We start from the raw sequence: 26,482 nt of genomic DNA on the forward strand, positions 1-26,482 counted from the left end.
TTAGGCCCTAACAGTAGCAGATGCTGGGAAAGGGTGTGAGAGAAAGAGGCAGTAACATTCTGAAATGTTCACTGAATGCAGTCCTGATCCCTGCTTAAAATGCCACACTGTATAACAAACACTGCATAGTCTCTGCACTGTCCTACTTTCTACCCATCTCCTATATTATGCTGCTTGCAGACAACACAGAAGAATGAAACACTGAGACAACCTTGCCAGGATTTGAACCCAAGATCTTTTGGCACCGGTACAACACTCAAATCACTGACTTAGCCAAGCTCAACAGAGGAATCACAGGCCAAGGTTAGTGGACATATAAAGAGAAGATTGCACAAACAGCAGTAGAAATTTGGAATGAACAGGAAGGGAGGCGGAGAGGAAAGGATTGACGAGAAAGCTTAGAGCTACAGTAGCGAAACTCAATGCCATACTTTAAATTTCTGGCAATTAACTGTGACAGACAGTTTCACTATACAAGTCCAATTTCTATAATTGCAAGCACTGCAGGTTCACACAGATGATAACATTTACAAAATGTTCTAATGAGGGAGTGTGTTGAACAGCGACCGCCACCTAGATTTTTACTAAATAATGTTTCTCAAATCTTGGCCAGAACATATGTAACAACCAAATTAAAATATTACTCAGATTAATCAAAATTCAGCAAAAGTGATGTGAGAAACATCTTTCACACAGCGAGTGATTAGGGTCGGAAATGCACTGCCTGACAACATGGTGGATGCAGGTTCAAATGGGGCCTTCAGAAAGGAATTGAGCGGTTATTTGAAAAGGAACAATGTGCAGGTTTATGGCGAGGAGACAGGAGGATGGCACTAAGGGAATGTTATATAAATTATGTTTTACATATTCTTCAAACAGTACACAAATTCAGTACGCATTTTAAAATTTGTAACGGCAAAACAGTACTCAAAAAATTAAACAATCATCCAAAAGCAGGATCTGAGTTTTAAAGTCAGTAGAAATTGGCAGACGAGCATGATTAATAATAATAATAAAAGCATAAAGCTGAATTCAACCAACCAAATGAGTGAAATTTGCTACTATTTTCAGCTTGTTTCATTATTATAACTGAAATGTTTGTTTTCAATTTGGCTTTCAGGAAGTTGTACACTTGTTCGGAACGATTCAGATGCCAAGCTGTTTAATCAGTGAAATAAAAAACCTATCATTATCAGCAAGAATTACCATGGGTTCAGAAAACAACTCATGAAATAAATGCTTGAAGAAACAATGCACTACAAGTTGTTAGCAATCTATATAAATACTCCATCCAACCTACCGTTTTTAAAGTGACAGTGAGATTTGGGGCTGTGACCCGGCATGGAATAATTAGCCTCTTTCCTTCCATCATTAACACAACTTTGGGAAAATCTGTGTGTTGCTCCACAAATGGACTGTGTTTGTCTGAAACAAAATCGATGTTTTTAGTCAGTGGAAATGTAAGAAAAAGATTTTGTGGTATCTCAAGTTGCCAACCCAAAGACTCTAGTCAGATTTCACCAAAGTCTGCAGAAATGTAAATACAGCTGGAAGTTACAGAACTGCACTGACATTCTTCCAAAGACTTATCAGAATAAAAGTTTGGTTGTGACAGTGGTTTTCACTGAAAATGGCAGTTGTCTTCAAAAGATTCCATACCTGCAGCATAATCTTTAAGCAGAAGAACACCTTTAAAGTAATTTTGCAAGTCTGTTGGATACTATGAAGCTTCAGACTTCCTCTATTCTTGCCACGGTTGTGAATCTCATGAATAGACACCGTTGCATCACTGGTGTCAATAATCTACTGACATTGAAAGTATCTAATGGGTATCAGTGTTCATTTGCACAAGTTTCAATTAGCCTTGCTGGATGCATGCTTTGATAGGGCATATGCATGGAACAATTCCAATGGATTAACTGGGCAGAATTTCATGGTGCCCGCCTGCAAACCCATAGGCAGGGGACCCATAAAATTCCATGGGTGGCCTTCCAGCTGCCTTCCCACCCAGCCCCACCTGTCTGCAATTTTATGTTGGGCCCACCCTCGAGCCAATTGAGGCCCTTAAGTGGCCAATTTTGAGGATGCAGGAAGAGTTCAACTGCAGGGGGAAGCCCAGGAGGTCATCCTGTTCGGGCCCCACAAAGCCTGGGTGGGGGGGCACCTATCTCATGTCCCCACAAGGTCTGTTTCCCCCATTGGTGTTCCCTCCCAACCTGGCCTCTCCATCGAGACCTGCAACCCACTCTCCCCACTTCCCCCAGGCCTCACATCCCCGTCATGAGACTCCCTGCACTCACCATCTCCTGGACTCTGGGGTTACCATGGGCTGGGACTTTCTTCTCCAGCCAATTATCACTCCTCGGAACATTAAATGGTTGTGGGACTGCTGTGATCACTGAGGAAGGGTCCCATACCAACTTTTCAGGTGGTGGTATGGGCAAGCCTGCCACCCAAAAAATAACAGCAGTAATCGGACAACTACTCTGCCTAATCATAACTGGCTTCTATTGGAATATTAGGTTTTCAGAAGGGAACCAAACCAATTAAGTGGACAGTCGAAATGCAGCAACCATAACCCACCTTATCTCTTAGGATGCAGTGATGGAACAAATACAGCTTGTAGCAGAATGAAGATATTGGGCGCAATTTTATGGCCACGCTGCGCCTGCAACAGTGTGGCCAACAGAAGCCGGGATACCCCACTCGCAGGATCTACCCGGCTCGCAACGCCTCACGAGATCTAACGCAACGTCGCGAGGTGTTGCGATGCAAATCCCGCCCATTCCCTGAGTTCCCTGCTGGGGCACCCATCTAACACGAGTGCCGTTTTCTGGCATTGTGTTTCTCGGCGCTGCACGGGCTGGGGAGCATGCGCTAAACGCGCTCACTAATGGACTTTGTTCCCATTTCGTTAAATCCCACCCATTAGCTCTGAATTATTCTGTTGGGTCAAAATTACTGTCAAGTAAGAAAAAACAAAGCTCTGTGCAACAGTGTTTTCAAGCTTGCACAGAACTTTGCTCGTTGGCATGCATTTAAGTTTCAAGATCACCTGGGAACTTTCAGACAAACTTTGTACTCTCTCCTTTCCAGCTTCAAAAGCCTCTTTTAAATTATCTTCTTTGGTACTTTTCCATTTATGCTTCCACTTCCATTGAATGCCCATTTGCCAACCACAACCTTGTAAAGTTGTCTCTTTGTACATGCTAAATTCTCCAACAATATAAGTTATTTTTTAACTGCTTCATGCAGCAGCTTTGCATGCAAGTTATATGTTAATGTAAAACCAAAATTACTTTCAGCAACGCAAAAACTGCAGTTTAATTGGACAATAATTAATTTCATTATTCTCAGCCAAACTAAAATCACCTCATCCCATAATTCTAACAATTTAGCTATGGAATGGCAATACTGTTCAAAGCTACAGATTAGTCCAACCTTTTTCGCTGAGTGCATTCAACACTCCCAAATTTGTCTGACAGACTTATTCCCAAGATGTTTTACTGTATTTTGAGCAAAACATTTCTATTGTCTGTGATCCCACACAAAGAAAAAAGCCAAAAGGAAAAAGATGCCCTGAGAACCACTTAATGAGATGAAAGGCTAGATTTTGTTTTCTTTTCATTTGAGGAAAGTTGTATTCTTAAAGTATATATTTTTTTAAATGTTGTTACATTATACACACCCTCAACAACCATTACCAGAGAGAAAAAAATAATTACTCCCTTGTGGACTATTCAAAAATGGCAAAAAATGAAGAAAAGAGCTACTTCCATGCGTAAAGATAATTGATTGCCATGTTGTTTCCTGAGACTGACCATCTCATTGTGGAGATTATGAGAAGTATTAGGAAGAGATGCTGGATATTGCAGCATGCAGACACAGTGTCACCAGCAACTGAAGCTATGGGACTGCTCCTTACTTTAACCTCAAAGCCATCACTGCTGAGAATGGAGCCGGAAGAGATTGCCATAGCTAGAGTAAGGTCCTGTAATTCTGCAATAGGCAGGGGCGGATTTACAATGGACGCAATCGAGCCATTTGGGAACTATGTCCTATAGCAAGCACATTTAGCTGCGTGTTTCCCCGCGCTCCCAGCACCAAGAAACACAATGTTATCTAACGCGACTTTGGTTAGATACGGGTCCTCGGCGGGGAACATGCAGCCGGGGCCGGAATGTAGTCCCATTTCCTGCACCGAGGAACCCCGCTCATTGAAACTCCTCAGTGCAGGGAGAGATTGGAATGCAATTTTTAAATGGCGTCCTGATCTCTCGACCCCCAGACTTGACTCCCAAATAACCCCAAAACCCCAACTAACCTACAAGGGGGTCCTCACCACCCCCCCCCTCACCCCACACACCCCACCTCACATGCATAAGGCACCCCTAGGCCCAATCACCACCAGCTTCGCACCTTGGCTCAACCAGCCTGGCAGTGCCACCTGGGCACTTTGGCAGAGTCAGGCTGGTACCTAGGTGGCACTGTCAGGTTTCCAGGCTGGTATCTGCACTGCCTGGATGCCACCCTGCCCAGTGGAGGAGCACCTGGGGGCCTTTGATCCCCTGGGAGACCCCCACGAGTGTCATTCCGTCTGGTCCCCACTCGTGCACATCAGTACTGAACAGCGCTCAGCCGAGGTCTCCAAGGTGAAGGGGATAGATCGCAACACCTTGGTTACCTCAGAGAACTGCATATTAGAGTGGGACTAGCTGTCTCTTTCTAATATGCAGTTTTGCCAAAAATTGACCCTGCCCGTAATGGACGGGCTTCACATTGCGATGTCTAGTGAGATTGCATTAGATTTCATGCCGCGTGGCAAGCCAGGTAGATCCTGGGAGTGTGGTCTCTCGGCAGTTACCGGCCACATTGCACCATGGTGAGCTGCTTTTCGGCCATGGTGTGCTGGTATATTGCGGCCAATGAACTATACTGTGCCTAGGCACAGTGCTCCGTGCAGTGGAGGACCCCTGCCATTAGCCACCCTGTTGTACCACCAGACCTGTTACTGGAATGCTCAGAATCACATCAGCGGGAGTGCACATCAATGAGATCAGACAGTTAGCAGGGCATCCAATCAGAGGCTGATTACTCCCTGCACTGGGCTCAAATGAGCCTATCAGCAGAAAATGCAGAGTGAAATCAGACTCTGATTGGATGAGAACCAAAGAGTGGAAGGTAAGTAACGGTTGGCAGTACACACAAGACCATGAGACGAGGGAGAGGCCTGGTTATGCACCGGCAACAGAGCAGACCTTCCCCCAGGCCAGCAGCAGGCATGCGAAGCCCTGGGGCCTTGATGAGGATACAGTGTTGTGAAGCCATCAGAGCGGAACCCTTTCCGCCCCCCCCCCCTCCCCCGCCCAGGCCAGAAGCAGGCGCTCAAGGGAGTTATGGGTGGGAGGGAGAGTTTGTGAGGGGGTATGGGGGGGAGAGTTTGTGAGTGGGTTATGACCAGAGTGAGAGTTTGTGAGGGAGTTATAGGGGATGGAGAGTTTGTGAGGAGATTATGGGGAGAGGGAGAGTTTGTGAGGGAATTGTGGGCGGAGGGAGAATTTGTGAGGGAATTGTGGGCAGCACGGGGGAGTTTGTGAGGGAGGTATAGGGGAGGGAGAGTTTGTGAGGGAATTGTAGGCGGAGGTAGAGTTTGTGAGGGGGTGGTGGGGGGAGAGAGTTTGTGAGGGGGTTATGGGGGGATGGAGAGTTTGTGAAGGGGTTGTGGGGGGAGGGAGAGTTCGTGAGGGCGTTATAGTGGAGGGAGAGTTTGTGAAGGGGTTATGGGGGGATGGAGAGTTTGTGAAGGTGTTGTGGGGGGAGGGAGAGTTTGTGAAGGGGTTATAGGGGAGGGAGAGTTTGTGAGGGGGTTATGGGGAGAGGGAGAGTTTGCGAGGGAATTGTAGGCGGAGGTAGAGTTTGTGAGGGGGTGGTGGGGGGAGAGAGTTTGTGAGGGGGTTATGGGGGGATGGAGAGTTTGTGAAGGGGTTGTGGGGGGAGGGAGAGTTTGTGAGGGCGTTATAGTGGAGGGAGAGTTTGTGAAGGGGTTATAGGGGAGGGAGAGTTTGTGAGGGGGTTATGGGGAGAGGGAGAGTTTGCGAGGGAATTGTGGGCAGAGGGAGAGTTTGTGAGGGAGTTATAGGGGATGGAGAGATTGTGAGGAGTGGTGGGGGAGAGAGAGTTTGTGAGGGAATTGTGGGTGGAGGGAGAGTTTGTGAAGGGGTTGGGGGGGAGAGTTTGTGAGGGAGTTATAGGGGAGGGAGAGTTTGTGAAGGGGTTGTGGGGGGAGGGAGAGTTTGTGAGGGAGTTATAGGGGAGGGAGAGTTTGCGAAGGGGTTGTGGGGGGAGGGAGAGTTTGTGAGGGGGTTATGGGGGAGGGAGAGTTTGTGAGGGAGTTATAGGGGAGGGAGAGTTTGTGAGGGAGTTATAGGGGAGGGAGAGTTTGTGAGGGGGTTATGGGGGGATGAAGAGTTTGTGAAGGGGTTATGGGTGAGGGAGAGTTTGTGAAGGGGTTATGGGGGGAGGGAGAGTTTGTGAAGGGGTTATGTGGGGAGGGAGAGTTTGTGAGGGAGTTATAGGGGAGGGAGAGTTTGTGAAGGGATTATGGGGGATGGAGAGTTTGTCAAGGGGTTGTGGGGGAGGGAGAGTTTGTGAGGGGGTTATGGGGGGATGGAGAATTTGTGAAGGGGTTGTGGGTGTGGGAGAGTTTGTGAAGGGGTTATGGGGAGGGAGAGTTTGTGAGGGAGTTATAGGGGAGGGAGAGTTTGTGAAGGGGTTATGGGGAGGGAGAGTTTGTGAGGGAGTTATAGGGGAGGGAGAGTTTGTGAAGGGGTTATGGGGGAGGGAGAGTTTGTGAAGGGGTTGTGGGGGAGGGAGAGTTTGTGAGGGGGTGGTAGGGAAGGAAAATTCATACATTAGCAGTGGATAATTGAACATGCATGGAACCATAGTCCACCAAGTAGCATTCAGTAAAAGATAGTAAAATAGGATAGACAAATCACTAAATTTTTAATTTTTTAAATATGGAAAACCCATACAGGAGCCAGGGATGATTTAGATCAGCTTCAGTACTAGACAGCAATAAATTTGTGAACTATGTTGATGATTAGAAGAAACCATTTTATCAGTATGTAAAGGAGCAGAAGTCCAGTATTGATTAAGTACTAACAAAAATAAAGATGATTTTCGGGTTATACAGAGTGCAGTATTTTTCATTATCGTATTATTAATAACTGCCCAATGATAAAATAAAAAGATTACATGTGGCTGATAAGAATAGTGAATCTTAAGGCATGCAATCACACTTCCACTTTAAACTGAAGGCACTTTTGGTGTGGTTTGTGTATTTACAAACAATGCAAACAGAAGTTTCACTCTAAACCTGGGAAAAAGGCAGATCAGTGGGCCTCATGGAGCTAATTTGAGAAGTTGACTAAACAATGTCCTGCCACAGGAAATAATCCAGAACCACTAGTGAATCTAATTCTACCCACAATCTGTTTCCCAAACTCTGATATATACGGAAAACACTGGAGGGATTCTTTTTAACGATAAACAGTATAGAATCCATTAATATTCATCAAACTTAAGACATGCTGGTTAAATTATAATATATTTCAATTAGGTATCTCACAAGAACTTTGTTAGAAATATTTAGGTATATTTTCTTTTTGTTTTATTCATTTTCAGGATAGAGTGTGACTGACTTTATTTCCACTTGTCCTCCACTGAATGTCTTTGAACGAGCGACCCCAGTTTCCCACAAGCAACCCTTGACAAGGTTTGTACTTCCCTGGGTGGGCAGAATTTAATGCTCCCCCCATGATGGGTTTAGTGTCATTTAATCGACGGAGACCCTGGGCGTCATTCTCCGCCGGCGGGGGTCTCCGTTTTGCCGGCGCCTGGGGGTTTCCCGACGGCGTGGGGCTGCCCCACAATGGGAAACCCCATTGACCGGCCGGTGTAACGGAGCATCCCGCCGGCGGGTCGGGGCAGAAATGTGGCGCGACGGGATGGAGAATTTCGCTCCCTGTTACCTTCCCATCTCTGTCCCAATTATGTCCTGGTGGGAAAGCATATGGACAGCATCCTGTCTGGTCACCAACTGAGGCCTACTTAAGGCCTCTTCCCTCTGCTTAGATTCCTTTCAAGTATTGAAATTTTCAATGAGGCGGCTGGGATTGTTGCATGGAGGCAAGAAGCATGATTTGGAGGCGAGATGAATTTAAAAGGTACTTAAAATGTTTTTTTAAAAGTTTTTCTTGTTAAAGTTCCCCCACAAGTCATTGGAGGAGCCAGAATTAGGGTGTCCTCAACCTCCGCGGCATTAGAGTAGTGAGCACAGTGGTTCAAACACCAGCTGAGCGCCAGGAAGGGTGCAGATGGAAATGGGTTCTGCATCTTCAGAGATTATGGCAACTGGAGTTAAGGAGCAACAGGCTGCACAAGATTGGCAGAGTACCTGACATCAGGAGGTCAGAGGAAAGGGACAAGTGTCACAAAGGAGTAGATACTACTCTGAGCACAGGATCTATAGGCAAGAGAAAAGACACCTGTAGACGGCTGAGAACCACTGGCAAAGGGAACTCCGATTTTCTAGGAAGATGGTCACAGAAGATGGTGCCCTCTTCAGCTACAACTCTGTGGCATCTTACAGGCAACTGCATCACACAAGTAATAGATGTCCCCTTCACAAGTGATGGATTACTCATCAAATTCACAATGAATGGGACATCACAGGCACAGATGGTGCTTGTTCTAGTGCCAAGGGTGGTCAGGTGGTGTCCTGCAACACCCTCAAGCCAAGGCAGATGACCCTGAAGAGTGTGGTTTCCCTGCTGCATGAGATGGTTTTCAATTGGCACATCCAGGAAGAGTACCCACCTCCTCTCCTTCATGGGTGCCAGGCCTCTTGTGCCATCTGGGGTCCAGGTGGTGCAGTGGCAGGCATTGGCACAAACTCTCTCCCTTATGACAAGCAGCATCCACAGTGATGGTGTCTGAATCATGTCTCATTCGCACCCCCATAAGATTTAATTGAGTGGGAAACCCACCATCATCCCAATTAGGGGCTCAGCCCTGGAAAAATTGCAGAAGTAAGATTTCTAGTGGAAACAAGCTTCTGACACAAAATAAAAACTCGACTCCAATGGGAAAATCCTGCCAAATGACTTCAATGGCCTTCTGTATGCTGCTTGGTCCCACTGTACTTCATGTTTTAAACTCCATAAAGGATGGTACTAAATATTTGATCCCAATCCGATCTGCTTCCTTGCATCTACATAGTCATTATTTTGTAACATTTTATTTCTAACAGAATCAATAAATCATTGAATGTAAAATGTCAGAAGCTTAGCAGAAACAAAAGGGGCGCAATTCTCCCATCAGGAGACTAAGTTCCGACGCCAGCGTGAAACCCAGAATGTTTCACTCCGCCGTCGGAGGCCGTTCCCCGCCCCCTATTCCCCCGCCCCCGGAGGGCTAGGAGCGGCGCACGTCATTTACGCGTGCCGGGCCTTGGCGCCGCGTAAAAGCGGCGCCGTGTAAATGACGTGACCGGCACCGCGTAAATGACGTCACCTGCGCATGCGCGGTTGCAGTCCTCCCCGCAGCCGCCCCGAAAGAAGATGTCGGATGGATCTTGCGGGGCAGCGGAGGAAAGGAGATCCTCCTTCAGAGAGGCCGGCCCACCGATCGGTGGGCACCGATCGCGAGCCAGACCCCTTTTGAGCCCCCCCGGTGCAGGAACCCCCCCTCGGCCCCCCACAGGCCGCCCCCCCCCCCCCCCAGCGTGCCCCCACTGTTCCCGCCGGTAGGGACCAGGTGTGGATGGCGCCGGCGGGAACCTGTCGTGTTGGGCAGGCCGCTCAGCCCATCCGGGCCGGAGAATCGCCGCTCGCCCATTACCAACGGCAAGCGGCGATTCTCCCAGCGGCCAGCCGTGATTCGCGCCACACCGGTTTGTTTGGGGGGGGGGGAAATCGCGGGCGGGCATTGGGGCGGCGTGGTGGGACTCGCGCGGCGCCCGGGTCATTCTCCCATCCGGCGTGGGGGGTGGGGGTGGGGGGGGGGGGGGGGGTGGTGTGGATTCCGCCCAAGGAATCTTTTAAACGAATAAAAACTGTGATGTTTGTCTTACCCTTGACAAATATGTAGAGTGCAGTCTTTTTTTGTCGAGCATTTGAAGATGAGCTATTGCAGTAATAGTATCCTGTGTCTTTAGCCTGAGCTTTGCTCAAAGTCAGATTACTACAGTAAGGTCTATCGCTGTCCCAACTGTTAAAGTTAATTATACTTATTCTTTCAGTTCCGTTAATTACATGATTTGGCCAGGACCATGATATGCGTGATGATCCCCTGTGAAAATAAAAAGATAAATCATTACACAGTCCAGTTATGTTTTCGTTTAAATAAAATCAGATCACTCTGGAAATATCAGCTGTATACTGAGCTTCAATGTTACAATTTTAATGGTCTGGATGTGCAATCAAAAATCAAATCTACGCACATGTTTTATTCATGCATTTTATTCACTTAAATGAAACACTGGAAATATGGAATAAAGACAGGAAATGCTTGTAATAAACATCGGGTTATTCAGCATCTGTAAACACAACAGGCCAATTGGCAACCCCATTAGTGTTATGCCACGCTGCTCATTCACTGAGCAAAGGAGGAATCTAGAACCGATCTTTCCTCACATCAGTTTCTTCACAAAACCCTGAGAACATAGACTCCCATTTCCTTCCCCTAAACCCGGTGAAAGTTGTTTCTTATATGTACTTAAGAATAATGCCTTAGCCTTTCCCCAATTAATAACAGCTGCTCCCACTTACAACCAGAGCATGTGACAGAATTGCAACGGTAACAGTTTTAATCCCCTGCAGCCAATGAAAAGCAGTGTGGGAAGTCACACTGGGGGAGATGGTGGTGTACTGGTAATGTTGCTGGATTCGTATTCGGTGGGGACACGGGTTCGAATTCAACCATAATATCTGGTCTAATTTAAATTCAATTAATATTATTGAAATATAAAGCTAGTCTAACCATCATCAATTTTTCTAAACATCTATCTGGCTCACTTTAGGTCTTTAGGGAATGGAATCCGTCGTCCTTACCTGGTCTGGCCTACACGTGACTCCAGACAGGCAGCAATGTACTTGACTCTTAACTGCCCTCTGAAATGGTCCAACAAGCCACTCAGTTCAAGGTAATTAGGGATGGACAACAAATGCTGGCTTTGTCAGCGATGCCCAGATCCCATGAAAGAATATTAAAAACAGCATCCAGGTATTCATTGGGCTGGATATTGGAAGCCCACTGGAACGGGCAAGATGGCAAGTGGGAACAGAGAATTGTGCTGGAGGCCATCTGTCAGACTCACAGCAGTGGCAAAACTGGAGGCAATTAGATCAGCCCCAGTATGGAAACAAAATCAGGAACCTCAATAGTATGCATAATTGCCCACTTGCATATTATTTCAATGCAATTTAATCCTGCCTTCCGATTTCGTGAAATTCATACATGTCTTATGCCTTTGGTAATGCACCCAGTGAAAGCTGGTGACTTATATTTGGCTTCCTTGGCCTGGATATTTACACCCATGTGGGCGTGGAGAGACAAGACATTTCCTCGCTCCGCAAACCCAACCTGGAAGAAAATGACTCAGAGGTGCCCTTAATAACCCCTATGCCTACATGACAACTCATGCTAACCCATGCCCCCCACCATCCCTTTTTGATTTTACACCTACCATGCCAACTCACCCAGTTTACACCATCGGAAGATCTCAGAACATAGTCTGATTAAATAAAACTAATTCTATTGCAGACTTTTAAAAAAACACTCATTCATAAAAAAGTTACTACATTTATATTCCTTGAACTACATTTTCCCTTATAACAACAAACATTCTATTCAATTACAGAATTACTTATGAAAACAAGCATTGCAATTCATAGTCCCACTTCAGAGAGCCCATAACCATTTGGAGCTGTCAATCAAACTGAAATGATAGGCATCCTACTGTGATTATGGACTGTTGTGAAATCAGTCATGCAGCACTTATCTCATAATGGTGGCCCTAAAGATTGTGTCAACAGACAGAGAGAAACAGCAAGAAGTCATTTAAAAAAAAGAACACTTAGTTTTTAAAGGGCAGGGGTTTTAGATGCCTCGACAGTTTGACAGCTCCCTTTAACAGTTAACCTTGACATTACTGACAGTTGTTATTTTCCTCCTTTTTCACATTTTCTCCCAAATTTACACCCACCAACAACAATACACCCACCCTGTCAGGCAGGGAAGAGATGGTCGAGTGAGGGAACCATGGTTGACAAGAGAGGTTGAATGTCTTGTTAAGAGGAAAAAGGAGACTTATATAAGACTGAGGAAACAAGGTTCCGACAGGGCGTTGGAGTGATACAAGATAGCCAGAAGGGAACTGAAGAAAGGGATTAGGAGAGCTAAGAGAGAGCATGAACAATCTTTGGCGGGTAGGATCAAGGAAAACCCCACGGCCTTTTACACATATGTGAGAAATATGAGAATGACTAGAGCGAGGGTAGGTCCGATCTAGGACAGTAGCGGGAGATTGTGTATGGAGTCTGAAGAGATAGGAGAGGTCTTGAACGAGTACTTTTCTTCTGTATTTACAAATGAGAGGGGCCATATTGTTGGAGAGGACAGTGTGAAACAGACTGGTAAGCTCGAGGAAATACTTGTTAGGAAGGAAGATGTGTTGGGCATTTTGAAAAACTTGAGGATAGACAAGTTCCCCGGGCCTGACGGGATATATCCAAGGATTCTATGGGGAGCAAGAGATGAAATTGCAGAGCCGTTGGCAATGATCTTTTCGTCCTCACTGTCAACAGGGGTGGTACCAGGGGATTGGAGAGTGGCGAATGTCGTGCCCCTGTTCAAAAAAGGGAATAGGGATAACCCTGGGAATTACAGGCCAGTTAGTCTTACTTCGGTGGTAGGCAAAGTCATGGAAAGGGTACTGAAGGATAGGATTTCTGAGCATCTGGAAAGACACTGCTTGATTAGGGATAGTCAGCACGGATTTGTGAGGCGTAGGTCTTGCCTTACAAGTCTTATTGAATTCTTTGAGGAGGTGACCAAGCATGTGGATGAAGGTAAAGCAGTGGATGTAGTGTACATGGATTTTAGTAACGCATTTGATAAGGTTCCCCATGGTAGACGTCTGCAGAAAGTAAGGAGGCATGGGATAGTGGGAAATTTGGCCAGTTGGATAACAAACTGGCTAACCGATAGAAGTCAGAGAGTGGTGGTAGATGGCAAATATTCAGCCTGGATCCCATTACCAGTGGCGTACCGCAGGGATCAGTTCTGGGTCCTCTGCTGTTTGTGATTTTCATTAATGACTTGGATGAGGGAGTTGAAGGGTGGGTCAGTAAATTTGCAGATGATACGAAGATTGGTGGAGTTGTGGATAGTGAGGAGGGCTGTTGTCGGCTGCCAAGAGACATAGATAGGATGCAGAGCTGGGCTGAGAAGTGGCAGATGGAGTTTAACCCTGAAAAGTGTGAGGTTGTCCATTTTGGAAGGACAAATATGAATGCGGAATACAGGGTTAACGGTAGAGTTCTTGGCAATGTGGAGGAGCAGAGAGATCTTGGGGTCTATGTTCATACATCTTTGAAAGTTGCCACTCAAGTGGATAGAGCTGTAAAGAAGGCCTATGGTGTGCTAGCGTTCATTAACAGAGGGATTGAATTTAAGAGCCGTGAGGTGATGATGCAGCTGTACAAAACTTTGGTAAGGCCACATTTGGAGTACTGTGGACAGTTCTGGTCGCTTCATTTTAGGAAGGATGTGGAAGCTTTGGAAAAGGTGCAAAGGACAGTTACCAGGATGTTGCCTGGAATGGAGAGTAGGTCTTACGAGGAAAGGTTGAGGGTGCTAGGCCTTTTCTCATTAGAACGGAGAAGGATGAGGGGCGACTTGATAGAGGTTTATAAGATGATCAGGGGAATAGATAGAGTAGACAGTCAGAGACTGTTTCCCCGGGTGGAACAAACCATTACAAGGGGACATAAATTTAAGGTGAATGGTGGAAGATATAGGGGGGATGTCAGAGGTAGGTTCTTTACCCAGAGAGTAGTGGGGGCGTGGAATGCACTGCCTGTGGAAGTAGTTGAGTGGGAAACATTAGGGACCTACAAGCAGCTATTGGATAGGTACATGGATTACGGTAAAATGATATAGTGTAGATTTATTTGTTCTTAAGGGCAGCACGGTAGCATTGTGGATAGCACAATTGCTTCACAGCTCCAGGGTCCCAGGTTTGATTCCGGCTTGGGTCACTGTCTGTGTGGAGTCTGCACATCCTCCCCGTGTCTGCGTGGGTTTCCTCCAGGTGCTCCGGTTTCCTCCCACAGTCCAAAGATGTGCAGGTTAGGAGGATTGGCCACGCTAAATTGCCCTTAGTGTCCAAAATTGCCCTTAGTGTTGGGTGGATGTGTTGACTATGGGTAGGGTGCTCTTTCCAAGAACCGGTGCAGACTCAATGGGCCGAATGGCCTCCTTCTGCACTGTAAATTCTATGATAATCTATGATTAATCTAGGACAAAGGTTCGGCACAACATCGTGGGCCGAAGGGCCTGTTCTGTGCTGTATTTTTCTATGTTCTATGTTCTATGTTCTAATAAACAATAATCAGTAACAAATATGTCAATCTCCATATCAATAACAACGATCCCATCCTCCCACCAAACCCCAAACATTGGCCCGCATGTTCACACAAATGACAAAAAGGAATTAGGGATCACCCATAGTCGCCATTAACACACACAGCCCCCCTCCCCCCAACCCTCCCACCCACACGCCCCAACTAATGTTCGATGTTATCCAGTTCTTGAAAGTGCATAATGAATAATGCCCATGAATTGTAAAACCCCTCCATCCTTCCCCTCAGTTCAAACTTAACCTTCCCAAGAGTCAAGAATTCCAACAGGTCCCCCCGCCACGCCAGGGTACAGGGTGGAGAGGTTGCTCTCCAACCTATCAGGATCCACCTTCGGGCGATCAATGAGACGGAGGCTACAACATCTGCCTCCATACCTGTTTCCAGCCCTGGCTGGTCCGACACCCCGAATATGGCCTCCCAGGGTCCCGGGTCCAGTTTCACGTGCACCACTTTAGAAATTACCCTAAAAACCTCCTTCCAGTAATCCTCTAGCTTTGGACAGGACCAAAACATATGAACATGATTAGCGGGGGCCCCCCCATAACGTTCACACACATCTTCTACTCCTTCAAAGAATCGACTCATCCTCGCCCTCGTGAGGTGTGCTCTGTATACCACCTTCAGCCGTATCAACCCCAACCTCACGCACAAGGTGGAGGCGTTCACTCTCCGGAGCACCCCACAACAGAAACCCTCCTTCATATCCTCTCCCAACTCTTCCTCCCACTTTGCTTTGATCCCTCCCACTGGTGCCTTCTCCTTTTCCAAAATAGCCCCGCAAACCGCCGACACTACCCCCTTCTCCAGTCCCCTGTCGTCAGCACCTCCTCCAGCAATGTGGAGGCCGGCTCCACCGGGAATCTCTGTATCTCTGACAGTTGGTTTTGACAACTCCAATGAGCTTCACAGTTGCAATGAGTTTATGCACTTTATATGCATATTCATGCCTCTGTTTAGTAATCCTCTGTTCATAACCTCTGCCAAAAGGCACCTTACCTATCCCAAAGGTATTCCAGGACCATATTTAAAGGAGTATTTTACATTTCCAGAAGAGTACTCTGGCCATTCAAACAAATCCACAAAGTTCAGATTTGCTCTTACTAGGTCTAATGTGCACACAGCGAGTTTCAGACATGTCTCACACCAAAATCGTGCATGACTGGAGGCAGCTGCTGATTTCTATGGATACAATCTCTTCAAAACCTGCATGCACAAGGCCAAGTCACTGAATGTCTTTAAGACAGAGATAGATAAGTTCTTGATTAGTAAGTGGATCAAGGTTACGGGAAGAAAGAAGGAGAATGGGGATGAGAAACATACCAGCCATGATCGATTGGTGGAGCAGACTCAAAGGGCTGAATGGCCTAATTCTGCTCCTCTCTCTTATGGTCTAAAGCCTGACCTAGGTCCATTCCTACACCTGTGAAAATAGTTGGTGCTGTGTTCAGGTACGGGACTTCCGGTTTGGGTCTCTCCATTGCAGTGGAAATCCAGGCCCTTGACACAATGTGAGAGTCCTTTGGACTAGGATGCTGAGTCATAGGGCATTGAATTGATCTTGGAGATGTTTTGTGTGTAAAAACTTTTCTGAACTGACACTCCTGAGTGTGGAGCCTCAGGCAGAAAATTCTGCATCCATTATTGGATCCAAATTTTAAAGGGGCAGCAGACAACTGAACTGCAAAGGATCATCCCTTAAAGTGGCAACACAGATCAGGGTCCCTCGGGGAGGACACTAATTTTTCACCCAGGTATTTCACACCACACTCAGTGGCAGGGTAGGTTTGAATGCCGTGTAGTTTTCTGTCGTGTGGGGGTACCTGATTGAAAAGTCACTCAACATCACTGACCCACTAATGAAGAAAGAAGGAGGACCACCTAAAAATGCAGATAGATCTCCGGGAGCACTCGGAGACCTGAAGATGAACCTCCTGACAATGAAGATGGACCTCCAGGAACATTCTGAGGCTGGAAGATAGAGCCCCTCCAGGACAATCTGGAAGGGCCCCTCCAGGACAATCTGGAAGGGCCACCTGTACATGCTCCCCCCGACCCACTGCTGTAGTTGTTCAGTATCCATGGTTATGAGCAGCCTCCATGTTGAACTGTGGTGACAGACACAGGCATTGTTTAGGTGAGCCCCGACATCTGCACACCATGTTATTCTTAATAACTTCACATCCGCGTGTTTTCCCAGCTGCTTCGCGGCGAATCTGGCGTGCGGGTGTCAGGCATTCATTGGCGGGATGTAAATGAGATAGACGCCAGCCTCTGGCAGGTTTACCAGCAGTGGAAGTGATTTAGATCAATTATACTTCAAGGTCGACACTTTATATTGACAATGGGGAAGAAGTACATCTGTAGTGATAGAAATAAAGGGTGGAATTTTTCAAACAAGTGTCATTTTCGGTGAGAATATTGGTGTGATTACCGCCAGCCACGGCAACGCAATCCAGACCGGAATTTTCAGGCAATTAGAAGAATTTATTCTTCCCGACATGAAAAACACTGCACCTGAGGCATGAAGTGTCTGATTCGCTCACTCCCGCGGTCACCTGAGCACGTTAATCAAGGAGGCACTGCATGTAAATGGCTCCACAGCACTTGCTCTCACTCAAGCCTGGAAGATGGCAGTGAGGAAACCAATTCCTGGCTTCACAGAGGGAGCACTCATCCATGTGCTGGGTGCTGTGGAGGAGGGACAGGCAGCAATATACCTTTGGGCTGGCAGGAGGCCCACTAGTAAGATGGTGAATCCCAGCTGGGAGATGTTGGAAGCACTGGTCAGTGCCAGCAGCCTGACCAAGACGAGGGGTGTGCAATGCAGAAAAAAGATGAACAACCTACTCCGATTGCTAGGGTAAGAGCTCCTTGGCTTCTCGCTGCACTCCAACCTTCTGTCACCCCATGCAATCTCACCTCAGTCCCACATGCCGCCACGTCGTGGGGGTCCCAGCGCTCGACCTCCAACCAGCATCCTCAAACCCTCCTGACACTCCTCATCAGAATCCCTCTCTGCTTAGGCGCAGTGCCCACACATGCCAGGTGCCATCAACCTCTGACCCGCCAGGCATCCAGCTCACATTATCCCCAATTATGTTCCTGCAGGAGAAGTTCGCCCACAACCACTGTGAGCAAGAGGAAAAGTGTGGCGCGATACCTGAGCTGAGGATCCTGACTCCGTCTGAGGAGAGAATCATGGAGTTTGGAGGGGAGGAGTAGGAGTGGCCTGCACTGAGAGTGAGGTGGGCCTGTGAGAGAACAGTTAAGAGCCTCTGCACCAGGGAGAGAGAGCAAGCACAATTGCTTTCTGCTTCAGGAATAGGCAAAGCTCATAGGCACCCTTCTTACTCAGGTTGCATCATTCAGTTATCACATTGCCACAACACCTGAGACTCTCCCCCTCACCAGGCTGGGCACCATGTTGCCTTCTCTTTCGGGGTCTCATCACACTCCAACCTCCCACCACATGTGCCCCGCAGCCATCCCATACCTCCATGCCACACACATCAGACTAACTCAGCCTCCAAGGTCTTTTAAACAGCACAGGCAGCATACTTCAAGACCACCTACACCAGCTGCGACTCCCTCCTGCCCTCCCCCCCGCTAGAGCTGAGCAGTGGGCTCTGTCCCTTTGGACTCCCGTGTGCTACATGGCGATAGTGGTGCTCACCTCCCTCTTCGGTCATGGCATCTGGTTCCCATCACAGCTGGTGGGTGGAAGATTTTAGGCGGGCTGAAGATGTGGCATTAACCATGCTAATTATATTATAATGCATTCAAATTCATGCAAATCAGGTTTGCGTCCTCCTGACCATGTCATCGAGGAGGGCCTGGGAAGATCATGTTCCAAAATCTCACCAGCGCAAATCCCATTTTGGGTTCGCACGAGATTTAGCGGTCATTATGGGATTTGTACCCATGTCTAACGTGCCACTAAATCCCATCAACAATAGAATAAGGAAATTTAGAAAAGGACTTGAGAGTAATAAACAATCACACTAAGTCTTTTAAGTATGACCCTAGAAAATGCCTTCCCCATAATGACTCTAAGGAATGAGATGCCCCATAGTTGGTAGGGCAAAATCTCAAATGTGACAGTCCATTCAAGGGCACAGCTCCCAACTTTATTTGCACTCATCAAACAGAGTTTGGGCACATCCACAGGATGGAAGATGGTCACACACCCAAGAACTTTGTGTGGTGAGGTAGCCAGAGCCAGGCAATCAGTGAAACAGCCAAATCTCTGCTTCAAGGATGCTTACAAGCAAACCTGAAGGCCCTAAACATGATTATTACACCTGGGAGTCGCTAACTGATAACAGAGGAAAATGGCAACACCTCCTTTAGGTTAGAGTGCACCACCACAATGACCAATGGCTACAGAAACTTGGCAACAGGCACCAATGCTAAAAACAACACCCCACAATAACACTTGGAAGCTTCACGTGGACATTTGTGGCAGAAACTGCCTCTCAAGGATTCAGTTCTAGCCATCAACAAAGTTGCACCATGGGATGAGGACACCTCTGAAATAAGTGTTTGTTACACGTTCATCGTCTTCAGAGATGGACAGATGCTGACGATGTTGTCAGAGGACAATAGCAATGTAAACCCAGGAAACTTGCAGCTATTATATTGCTGGCTTCACTGTACCGCATGCAACTAGCACTGTGACTTGATGGTTGGATCACAAGGAGGCTCAAAAATACAAGAAAACTCATGTGTAGCCTCTTAAAAGCAAGGAAATGGTAGAAATAATTGCCATCAAAATGCCTCCATCACAAAATATGACATTTATACATCACTGCTGCAGAGAAAATAGTGAGGAAATTCACCCGCATGGAGTATAGATTACTTCAGTTAAATATTTAAAGAACATGTAGAGCATAGAGCTTGTTATATATATTACATAAAGGAATTATTTTTCACATTTCGTATAAATAGCATATTAGTTCATCATGCATCACAATCTGATTTCTTACTTAACACTTTCATTCAGTAGTTGGATAGCCTAATGAGAAATCATGCTTATTAAAATGTTTTATATGTATACATATTACTGTACAATTACCTGCATGTCACCTGTAGTGTCTGGTTAAGGCTGATGACATGTTGTTTAGCTCTTGGGCTAAGTACAGGAGCGAGGAGGTCAGATGAACCTGAAAAATAGAAAAGATTTTTATTTTCCACATTGGCTTTCAAGTTAATGAAACAAATCCAGGGGCAGAATCTTGTGGAGACGGCAGGGCTCTCGGCCATCAGTTGGAGAGCTGAGAGAGCACCATTTTGCCTCTTTTAGGGAACATTCACTGCATCATGTGCCACTCAGGCATGTAACAAGCCAGGAGCAAGCCTTCCCTCAAAATCAAGGAGCTTGGAGGCAGAAGTCATGCTCTCCCAAGAGCTGATGTCCAGCAGCTCTGTTGAATGGCAGCACCTCTGGCTAGAAGTAACTGCTAGTGATACGACAACCACCACAGAGACCTAGGGTTATCTGTGGATCCCAGGCCAGAGGTGAACGATGGTGGGTGTGGAGGAGAGGTCAGCAGTGAGGGCTGGGATAGCTCTCAGTGGGCCCACCTGCTCCTCACTTCCCAATGTCAGGTCTCTTGGTCAGGCAAGAGTGCCTCTGAATGAGGGACCCCCTTCCTTGGAGATGGCAACAAACCCCATACCGAATTCATTGTCATGAGCAAGACCCCTACCCGCTGTTGGGTTAATACCAGCGCCAACAGGTAAAGGCCCTTAAGTAGACATTAATTTCCCACTTCAGGCCTCAACTGAGGGTGGGGCGGGAAGGCATGTGGGTGGCCTTCCCACCACAGAATTATTCAGGGTTGAAATGGGAAGACAGGAGAGTCCCCACCCGGCACCCTCCTGCTTGGTTAAATATCCCCTGCACTAAATTTACCATTGGGGAGGGAACAAGATCCTACCTTAAGGTATTCAGAATGAATCTAACGTGTACCCTTAAGTTAGGTCGTAAGGACAGTTTCCCACCTCCAGAAAAATCAATTTATCATGGGTAGTATATTTTTAAATTAGTTTTACAATTATAGCAACATAAATGGAAACAATACCAACAAGTTTTAATATCTGGGTTCTGTGAGAGTTACAGTGGGTAAATATGAAACAATGAATGCCTGCAGCTCACAATAGATTCAATACAGGAAGTCTTATTATACTGTACTTCCTTGAGTCCCAAAAGGCTGTAAAAAGATACAAATCTAAATTCAATAGAGGGTTGCCCCCACATCCTTTTTAATAAAATTTGCCCTGTCTAACAAAATGAAATATTGTTTCATTTTCAAAGTAATTATATTTAAAGTCCGCAATCAGGTCAATTGTTCTCTGCTTTGACCCTGTACCAAAGAACTAAGAGTTAAAATTGTGTACTAGCCCCAGAGTTAGAGGTGCAACTATTAAAATGTATCAAGATAAAGGTTCAATGTGTGTGTTAAAGGTTTTATCATAATACTTTCAAAAGCAACACAAATATTTTTTTCTGCTAACTTGTAAATAAATAGGAGTTTGTTAAGAATGTGTTATCTTCTAAACATGAAGAGTATAGTAATGCTGTTCTTCAAATTCAACATATTCTGTTCGATAAATGAAAATGAGTTTCTGTCAACAAAGCATTGCATTCTCAACTTAAATATCATAATTTAACTGATACGTGTTGGCTTATTGTCACTGATTTGAAAAAAAAAAGGTTTATTGAGGTTTTACATTTTACCAAACAACACAACAAATTTTTTTTAATGGTACATAGCCATAAGCAAAGAAAAAAACAGTTCAATGTACTTGAGTACAGAGGGGGGCAGGAGAAAACACTACTGGCGTCTCGATAAATCATTGGGCATAGCTAGATCCCTCTACACATCCCACCAAAGATCAAGGGAGAGACAGGTTGAGACCATGAAAATGCTTTCCCACATGTCTGCTCACAATTACCACAAGAGTTCAGGATAAATTTTTCACGCCATGTTCTGGCGCACACCAATATACATCTCCCTCACCAGACCAACCACAGATTAACCAACGTCCCTCGGTGTGCACCGTTAGTCGAATCCTCTCATCCTAATAGCTCTGTAGAGAAAAGAAAGAGGCCCAAAGGAAAAACTACAACCTCAGCGAAGAGTCAGAAGGAACCCAATCCTCTCCAGGAAACATAGTCTGCCCAGGCCATGGAAGGAGAAAGACATGGATTTTAAAATTCAAACAACAAAAAAAAACAAAATAAAAACCGGATACAGTTAGTTCTAACTAGGGGGCTATCCTCAATTGCATAGAGGACTGAACTAACCCTACCATCCAACTCCACCCCAACAATCCACCTGTTGCCCTGCTTTGGCTCCACTCATCTTCATTATGAATGAGATAAGAGATGACAAAAAAGCATTGCCCTCCCATAACCACAAGGATTATAACACATGATGATAAAAAGGAGTAAAACTGTACACTCCACAAAATCAACTCAACAGACAGAGGACACTTGTCCTTGTGCTTATATCTCGCACGCCCTTGCAGGAGAAAAGGCAACTATATATAATCAATGACATAATCACAAGAGAGTAACGTCCAGGATTATAGAAGAACTGCAGGATAATAAAACCATCCATATTTTCGAGAAGGCAAAAGCTAAGACAGGATCAGCGAACATTGCTCAGGATCTCTAAACGACTCCAAAGGACGAAGCACCATCACTTCCACTATGCCATCACTCTGACACCCAGGCAACCCACAGCTTAGGCTCCAGTCGGGGAGGGGGGGAGGGGGGGGGGGGGTGACTCCACCCACTTGGCCACCTCCATCCCCTTACAATGAACAGGGATAATATAGGATCAGTGAATGGGGAGGGGGAGGGGGGGTGCAAACGGCCTCTGGCCTCAAAGACTGGATACGTTGTGTTCCATCCTGGCATGGCGGCCAATTTTCAATCAATCAGGAACTCGCCACCCAATTCTCGCCAGGGACCAGGTTCACAGAACCACCTTGCCCAACCCCTACCTCCCAAACCCGTCCGGGTGAGATGACACACCATATTGCAAGATCTCGATGATTCAAAGGTGGGCCCCTACCAGGGAAAGTGCTCTTTCGAATGCACGAACTCTCACACGCACCTCCATTGCTCTCCTAAGGATACCTCGCAAATCTTCAAAGTGAGCTTTAGCGACCTGCACCTCAGAGCCACGATCCTCATCCAGAACATTTTCAATGGTGGCCATCATCTGGATGCACACAGTACCACTGAAGTGAGAGCCCGCTCAGCCACAACAATGCCAATGCAATCTGGGCCCAACCCCAGCCCACTCCAACCGCCACAATCAAATGAGGATTTTTACGATTTATCTTGCTTGTCTTTGCAAAACACCACTTGAGATCCTCCAGGGACATCCCAAAAATATGAAATGTACACCAGGATAAAATAAAGGATCACAAGATGAGCAGAGCCAGAGCTCAGGAAAATGAAATCGCCCCCGCGCTCACATCACGTGACCCCCTTGTCATTGATTTCTAAACTGGGGAGGGTTGCTAATAAATAACTTGCTGAACAATCTCACATGTCGGAGGCATACCATTTGTTGAATATTAACAAATCATATTAGTGGGATGTACATAAAAATCATTTTCAACAATATCGGTTGAGGATTTACTTTAATTTCCAATCGAGCAATATTAAAAATTCTCAGTGACAAAGCATAATTCTATCACCAATCTAACTGCTCGCCATGACGCTGTACTCAGAGATGTTATTATGCTTGCTGATAACTCATTGTTGATCTCTATGTATCAGACTAACCAAATTAACTAAGTATTTTAGTACACTTGCAGCTATTTCAGTCCAAAGCAAGATTCTATGGAGTGTTTGGTTTCGGTACTATTATGGAAAAATCATGGGCGGCATGGTAGCACAGTGGTTAGCACTGTTGCTTGACAGCACCATGGTCTCAGGTTCGATTCCCGGCTTGGTTCACTGTCGGTGCGGAGTCTGCACATTCTCCCCGTGTCTGTGTGGGTTTCCTACGGGTGCTCTGGTTTCCTCCCACAAGTCCCGAAAGACGTGCTTCTTAGGTGAATTGGACATTCTGAATTCTCCCTCAGTGTACCCGAACAGGCGGCGGAATGTGGCGACTGGGGGCTTTTCATAGTAACTTAATTGCAGTGTTCATGTAAGCCTACTTGTGACACTAATAAATATTATTATTAAATCAATGTTTTTATTGAACGATCAGTTTTAAAAGACTGCCTAATAGTTCTTTTTTTCAATGTACAGAGCTTAGTTACCTATAGATTTTATAAATATATTGTCCTCCATGGATTTTTCTTAAAATAACTCAGAAATTAAAGTTTAAAGCTGAAATATTTTTAAATTAGTTCTCTTTCTTTATTATTGATACGAAAATGCTATCCTTCCAATATATTTCTAACTATTTCATCTTTAAGCTCTGGTGCCTCAGGTAGCCTGTGGTTACCCAGCTGGCTCTCTGGCCAGTGCTTTGGGCAACATGTTCGGAAGTAGAAAAATAATGATTTGCTTTCCAGTTTTCCTTTCCTCCTGAAGGAAAGCACCTGTCATCTGCTGGGCACCTCTCATTGCGTCAAGGCTAAAATTAAAATTTTAGCATGTGGCAAAGCCTGGCCTGAATTTTCAGGATGGTGGAGGGTCCAGATTCGGCGGGGAACACGTCCCCGCCAGCTCCTTCCGCCCAGCTGCCATATTACACTCCAGTGGATCGGCGTTGGGCTGGACATCGATCTCTCGCTTGGGAGGAAGTGCCGCCTTGGAGAGTTGCTGGCGATTCAGAGTGGCCGCCAGCTCCCCAGTCCCCTCCAGGCACAGCGCTGCAGTGGCCGGAAGAGGCACTGCAGGGAACTCCCCAACACGGAGCCCCTGGGTAAGTGGCGGGGGTCGGGAATGCCTGGGGACAACCTGGGGTCTCAGTGGATAGGTCTGAGGAGGGAGGCCATCGCCACCAGTCAGAAGGAGGCTTCCGACAGAGCCCCCCCCCCCCCCCACCCTACCAGAGATAGGACATACTTTATTTTTCCATTGTCCCCCCCTCGACTTGTCATTTGCCCGCCGGCTCAGAAATTGAGGCTCGATGGGAAAATACCCACTTTCATCAAGCGGCTACATAAGCGCCTTAACTGGGACAAGGGTGTGCCTGCCGCCTGAGGCCCTGTCCATCTCAGTGTAAAATCGCTACCAGGATAGGGTGGGCTGGAACCCAGGGGGAATCCCATCCATGCAGTTTCAAGCTAACCTCATCTCTCACCCCCTCCCACCCAAACCACCTCAGAACCCGCCGAGGGGAGCGTAATGATCCAGCCCAAGAGTCCAGGTCCACATTTCTTGCTTCACAAATAAGAGTTGTGTCTCTTCACAGTCAAAATGATAAATTATTCAACTGATCGTCATTGTGATTTTTCATATTGCATTAACAGCACAGTAATGTCCGAGTACAAATACACTTCTGTATTGTTTCATATACAGGCATGGCTTTAGATACTAAAGATCTTCAGATTTGAAGCCAATTGGAAACTTTGAGAAGGAAGGTAAAGTATTGGATGCACATTGCCCGGTTAATAACATTTATTTGGATCTTTATCTGCTAATTCATAAATTCGACTGGAGTTCTAGATCATCTGCAACTCAAACTATTAACCAATAAAATGGAGGAAATAAATAGTGATGTCTTGAGGCATGTACCTATCACAGAGAAGGAGGTGCTCAAGGCGCATCAAGGTAGATACATCCCTGGGACCTGATGAAATGTATCCCAGGACGTTGTGGGAGGCTAGGGAGGAAATTGTGGGTCACCGAGTAGAGATATTTGAATCATCGACAGCCACAGGTGAGGTGCCTGAAGATTGGAAGGTAGCAAATGTTGTGCCCTTGTTTAAGTAGGGCTGCAGGGAAAAGCCTGGGAACTAAGACCAGTGAGCCTAATGTCTGTGGTGGGTAAGTTGTTAGAAGGTATTCTGAGCGATAGGATCTACAGGCTATTAGAGAGGCAAGGACTGATTAGGGGCAGTCAGCATGGCATTATGAGTGGAAAATCATGCCTCATGAATTTGATTGAGTTTTTTGAAGGGGTAACCAAGAAGGTAGATGAGGGCAGTGCAGTCGACGTTGTCTACATGGACTTTAGCAAGGTACTGCATGGTAGGTTGTTGCATAAGGTTAAATCTCACGCGATCCAGGGTGAGGTAGCCAATTGGATACAAAAGTGGCTTGACGACAGAAGACAAAGGGTGGTTGTAGAGGGTTGTTTTTCAAACTGGAGGTCTGCAACCAGCGGTGTGCCTCAGGGATCGGTGCTGGGTCCGCTGTTATTTGTTATTTATATTAATGATTTGGGTGAGAATTTAGGAGGCATGGTTAGTAAGTTTGCATATGAGACCAAGATTGGTGGCATAGTGGACAGTGCAGAAGGTTATCTCGGATTGCAATGGGACCTTGATCAATTGGGCCAGTGGGCCGATGAATGGCAGATGGAATTTAATTTAGATAAATGTGAGGTGATGCATTTTGGTAGATCAAATCGGGGCAGGACCTACTCAGTTAATGGTAGGGTGTTGAGGAGAGTTATAGAACAAAGAGATCTAGGAGTACAGGCTCATAGCTCCTTGAAAGTGAAGTCACAGGTGGACAGGGTGGCGAAGAAGGCATTCGGCAAACTTGGTGTCATTTGAATACAGTAGTTGGGATGTCTTGCTATTAAACGCAACAACTGCATTTTAACAAGTTTCACATTCTAACCACT

General features: G+C 46.2%; 1 protein-coding gene across 2 annotated transcripts in view; it reads right to left on the reverse strand.

Annotated features, from left to right (window-relative positions):
- flt1 (fms related receptor tyrosine kinase 1) overlaps positions 1–26,482 on the reverse strand; it is a 315,859-nt gene that overhangs the window by 256,268 nt on the left and 33,109 nt on the right. For both annotated transcript variants that reach the window (XM_072476946.1, XM_072476945.1), the window contains exons 2-4: positions 19,783–19,870; positions 10,136–10,353; positions 1,301–1,425 (exon numbers count right to left, since the gene is read on the reverse strand). In XM_072476946.1, coding sequence (XP_072333047.1) covers positions 1,301–1,425; positions 10,136–10,353; positions 19,783–19,870 — 431 coding nt within the window. The remainder of the gene's footprint in view (positions 1–1,300; positions 1,426–10,135; positions 10,354–19,782; positions 19,871–26,482) is intronic.

The sequence above is a fragment of the Scyliorhinus torazame genome, chromosome 15 (genome assembly GCF_047496885.1).
Source record: "Scyliorhinus torazame isolate Kashiwa2021f chromosome 15, sScyTor2.1, whole genome shotgun sequence".
Classification (NCBI taxonomy): Eukaryota; Metazoa; Chordata; class Chondrichthyes; order Carcharhiniformes; family Scyliorhinidae; genus Scyliorhinus; species Scyliorhinus torazame.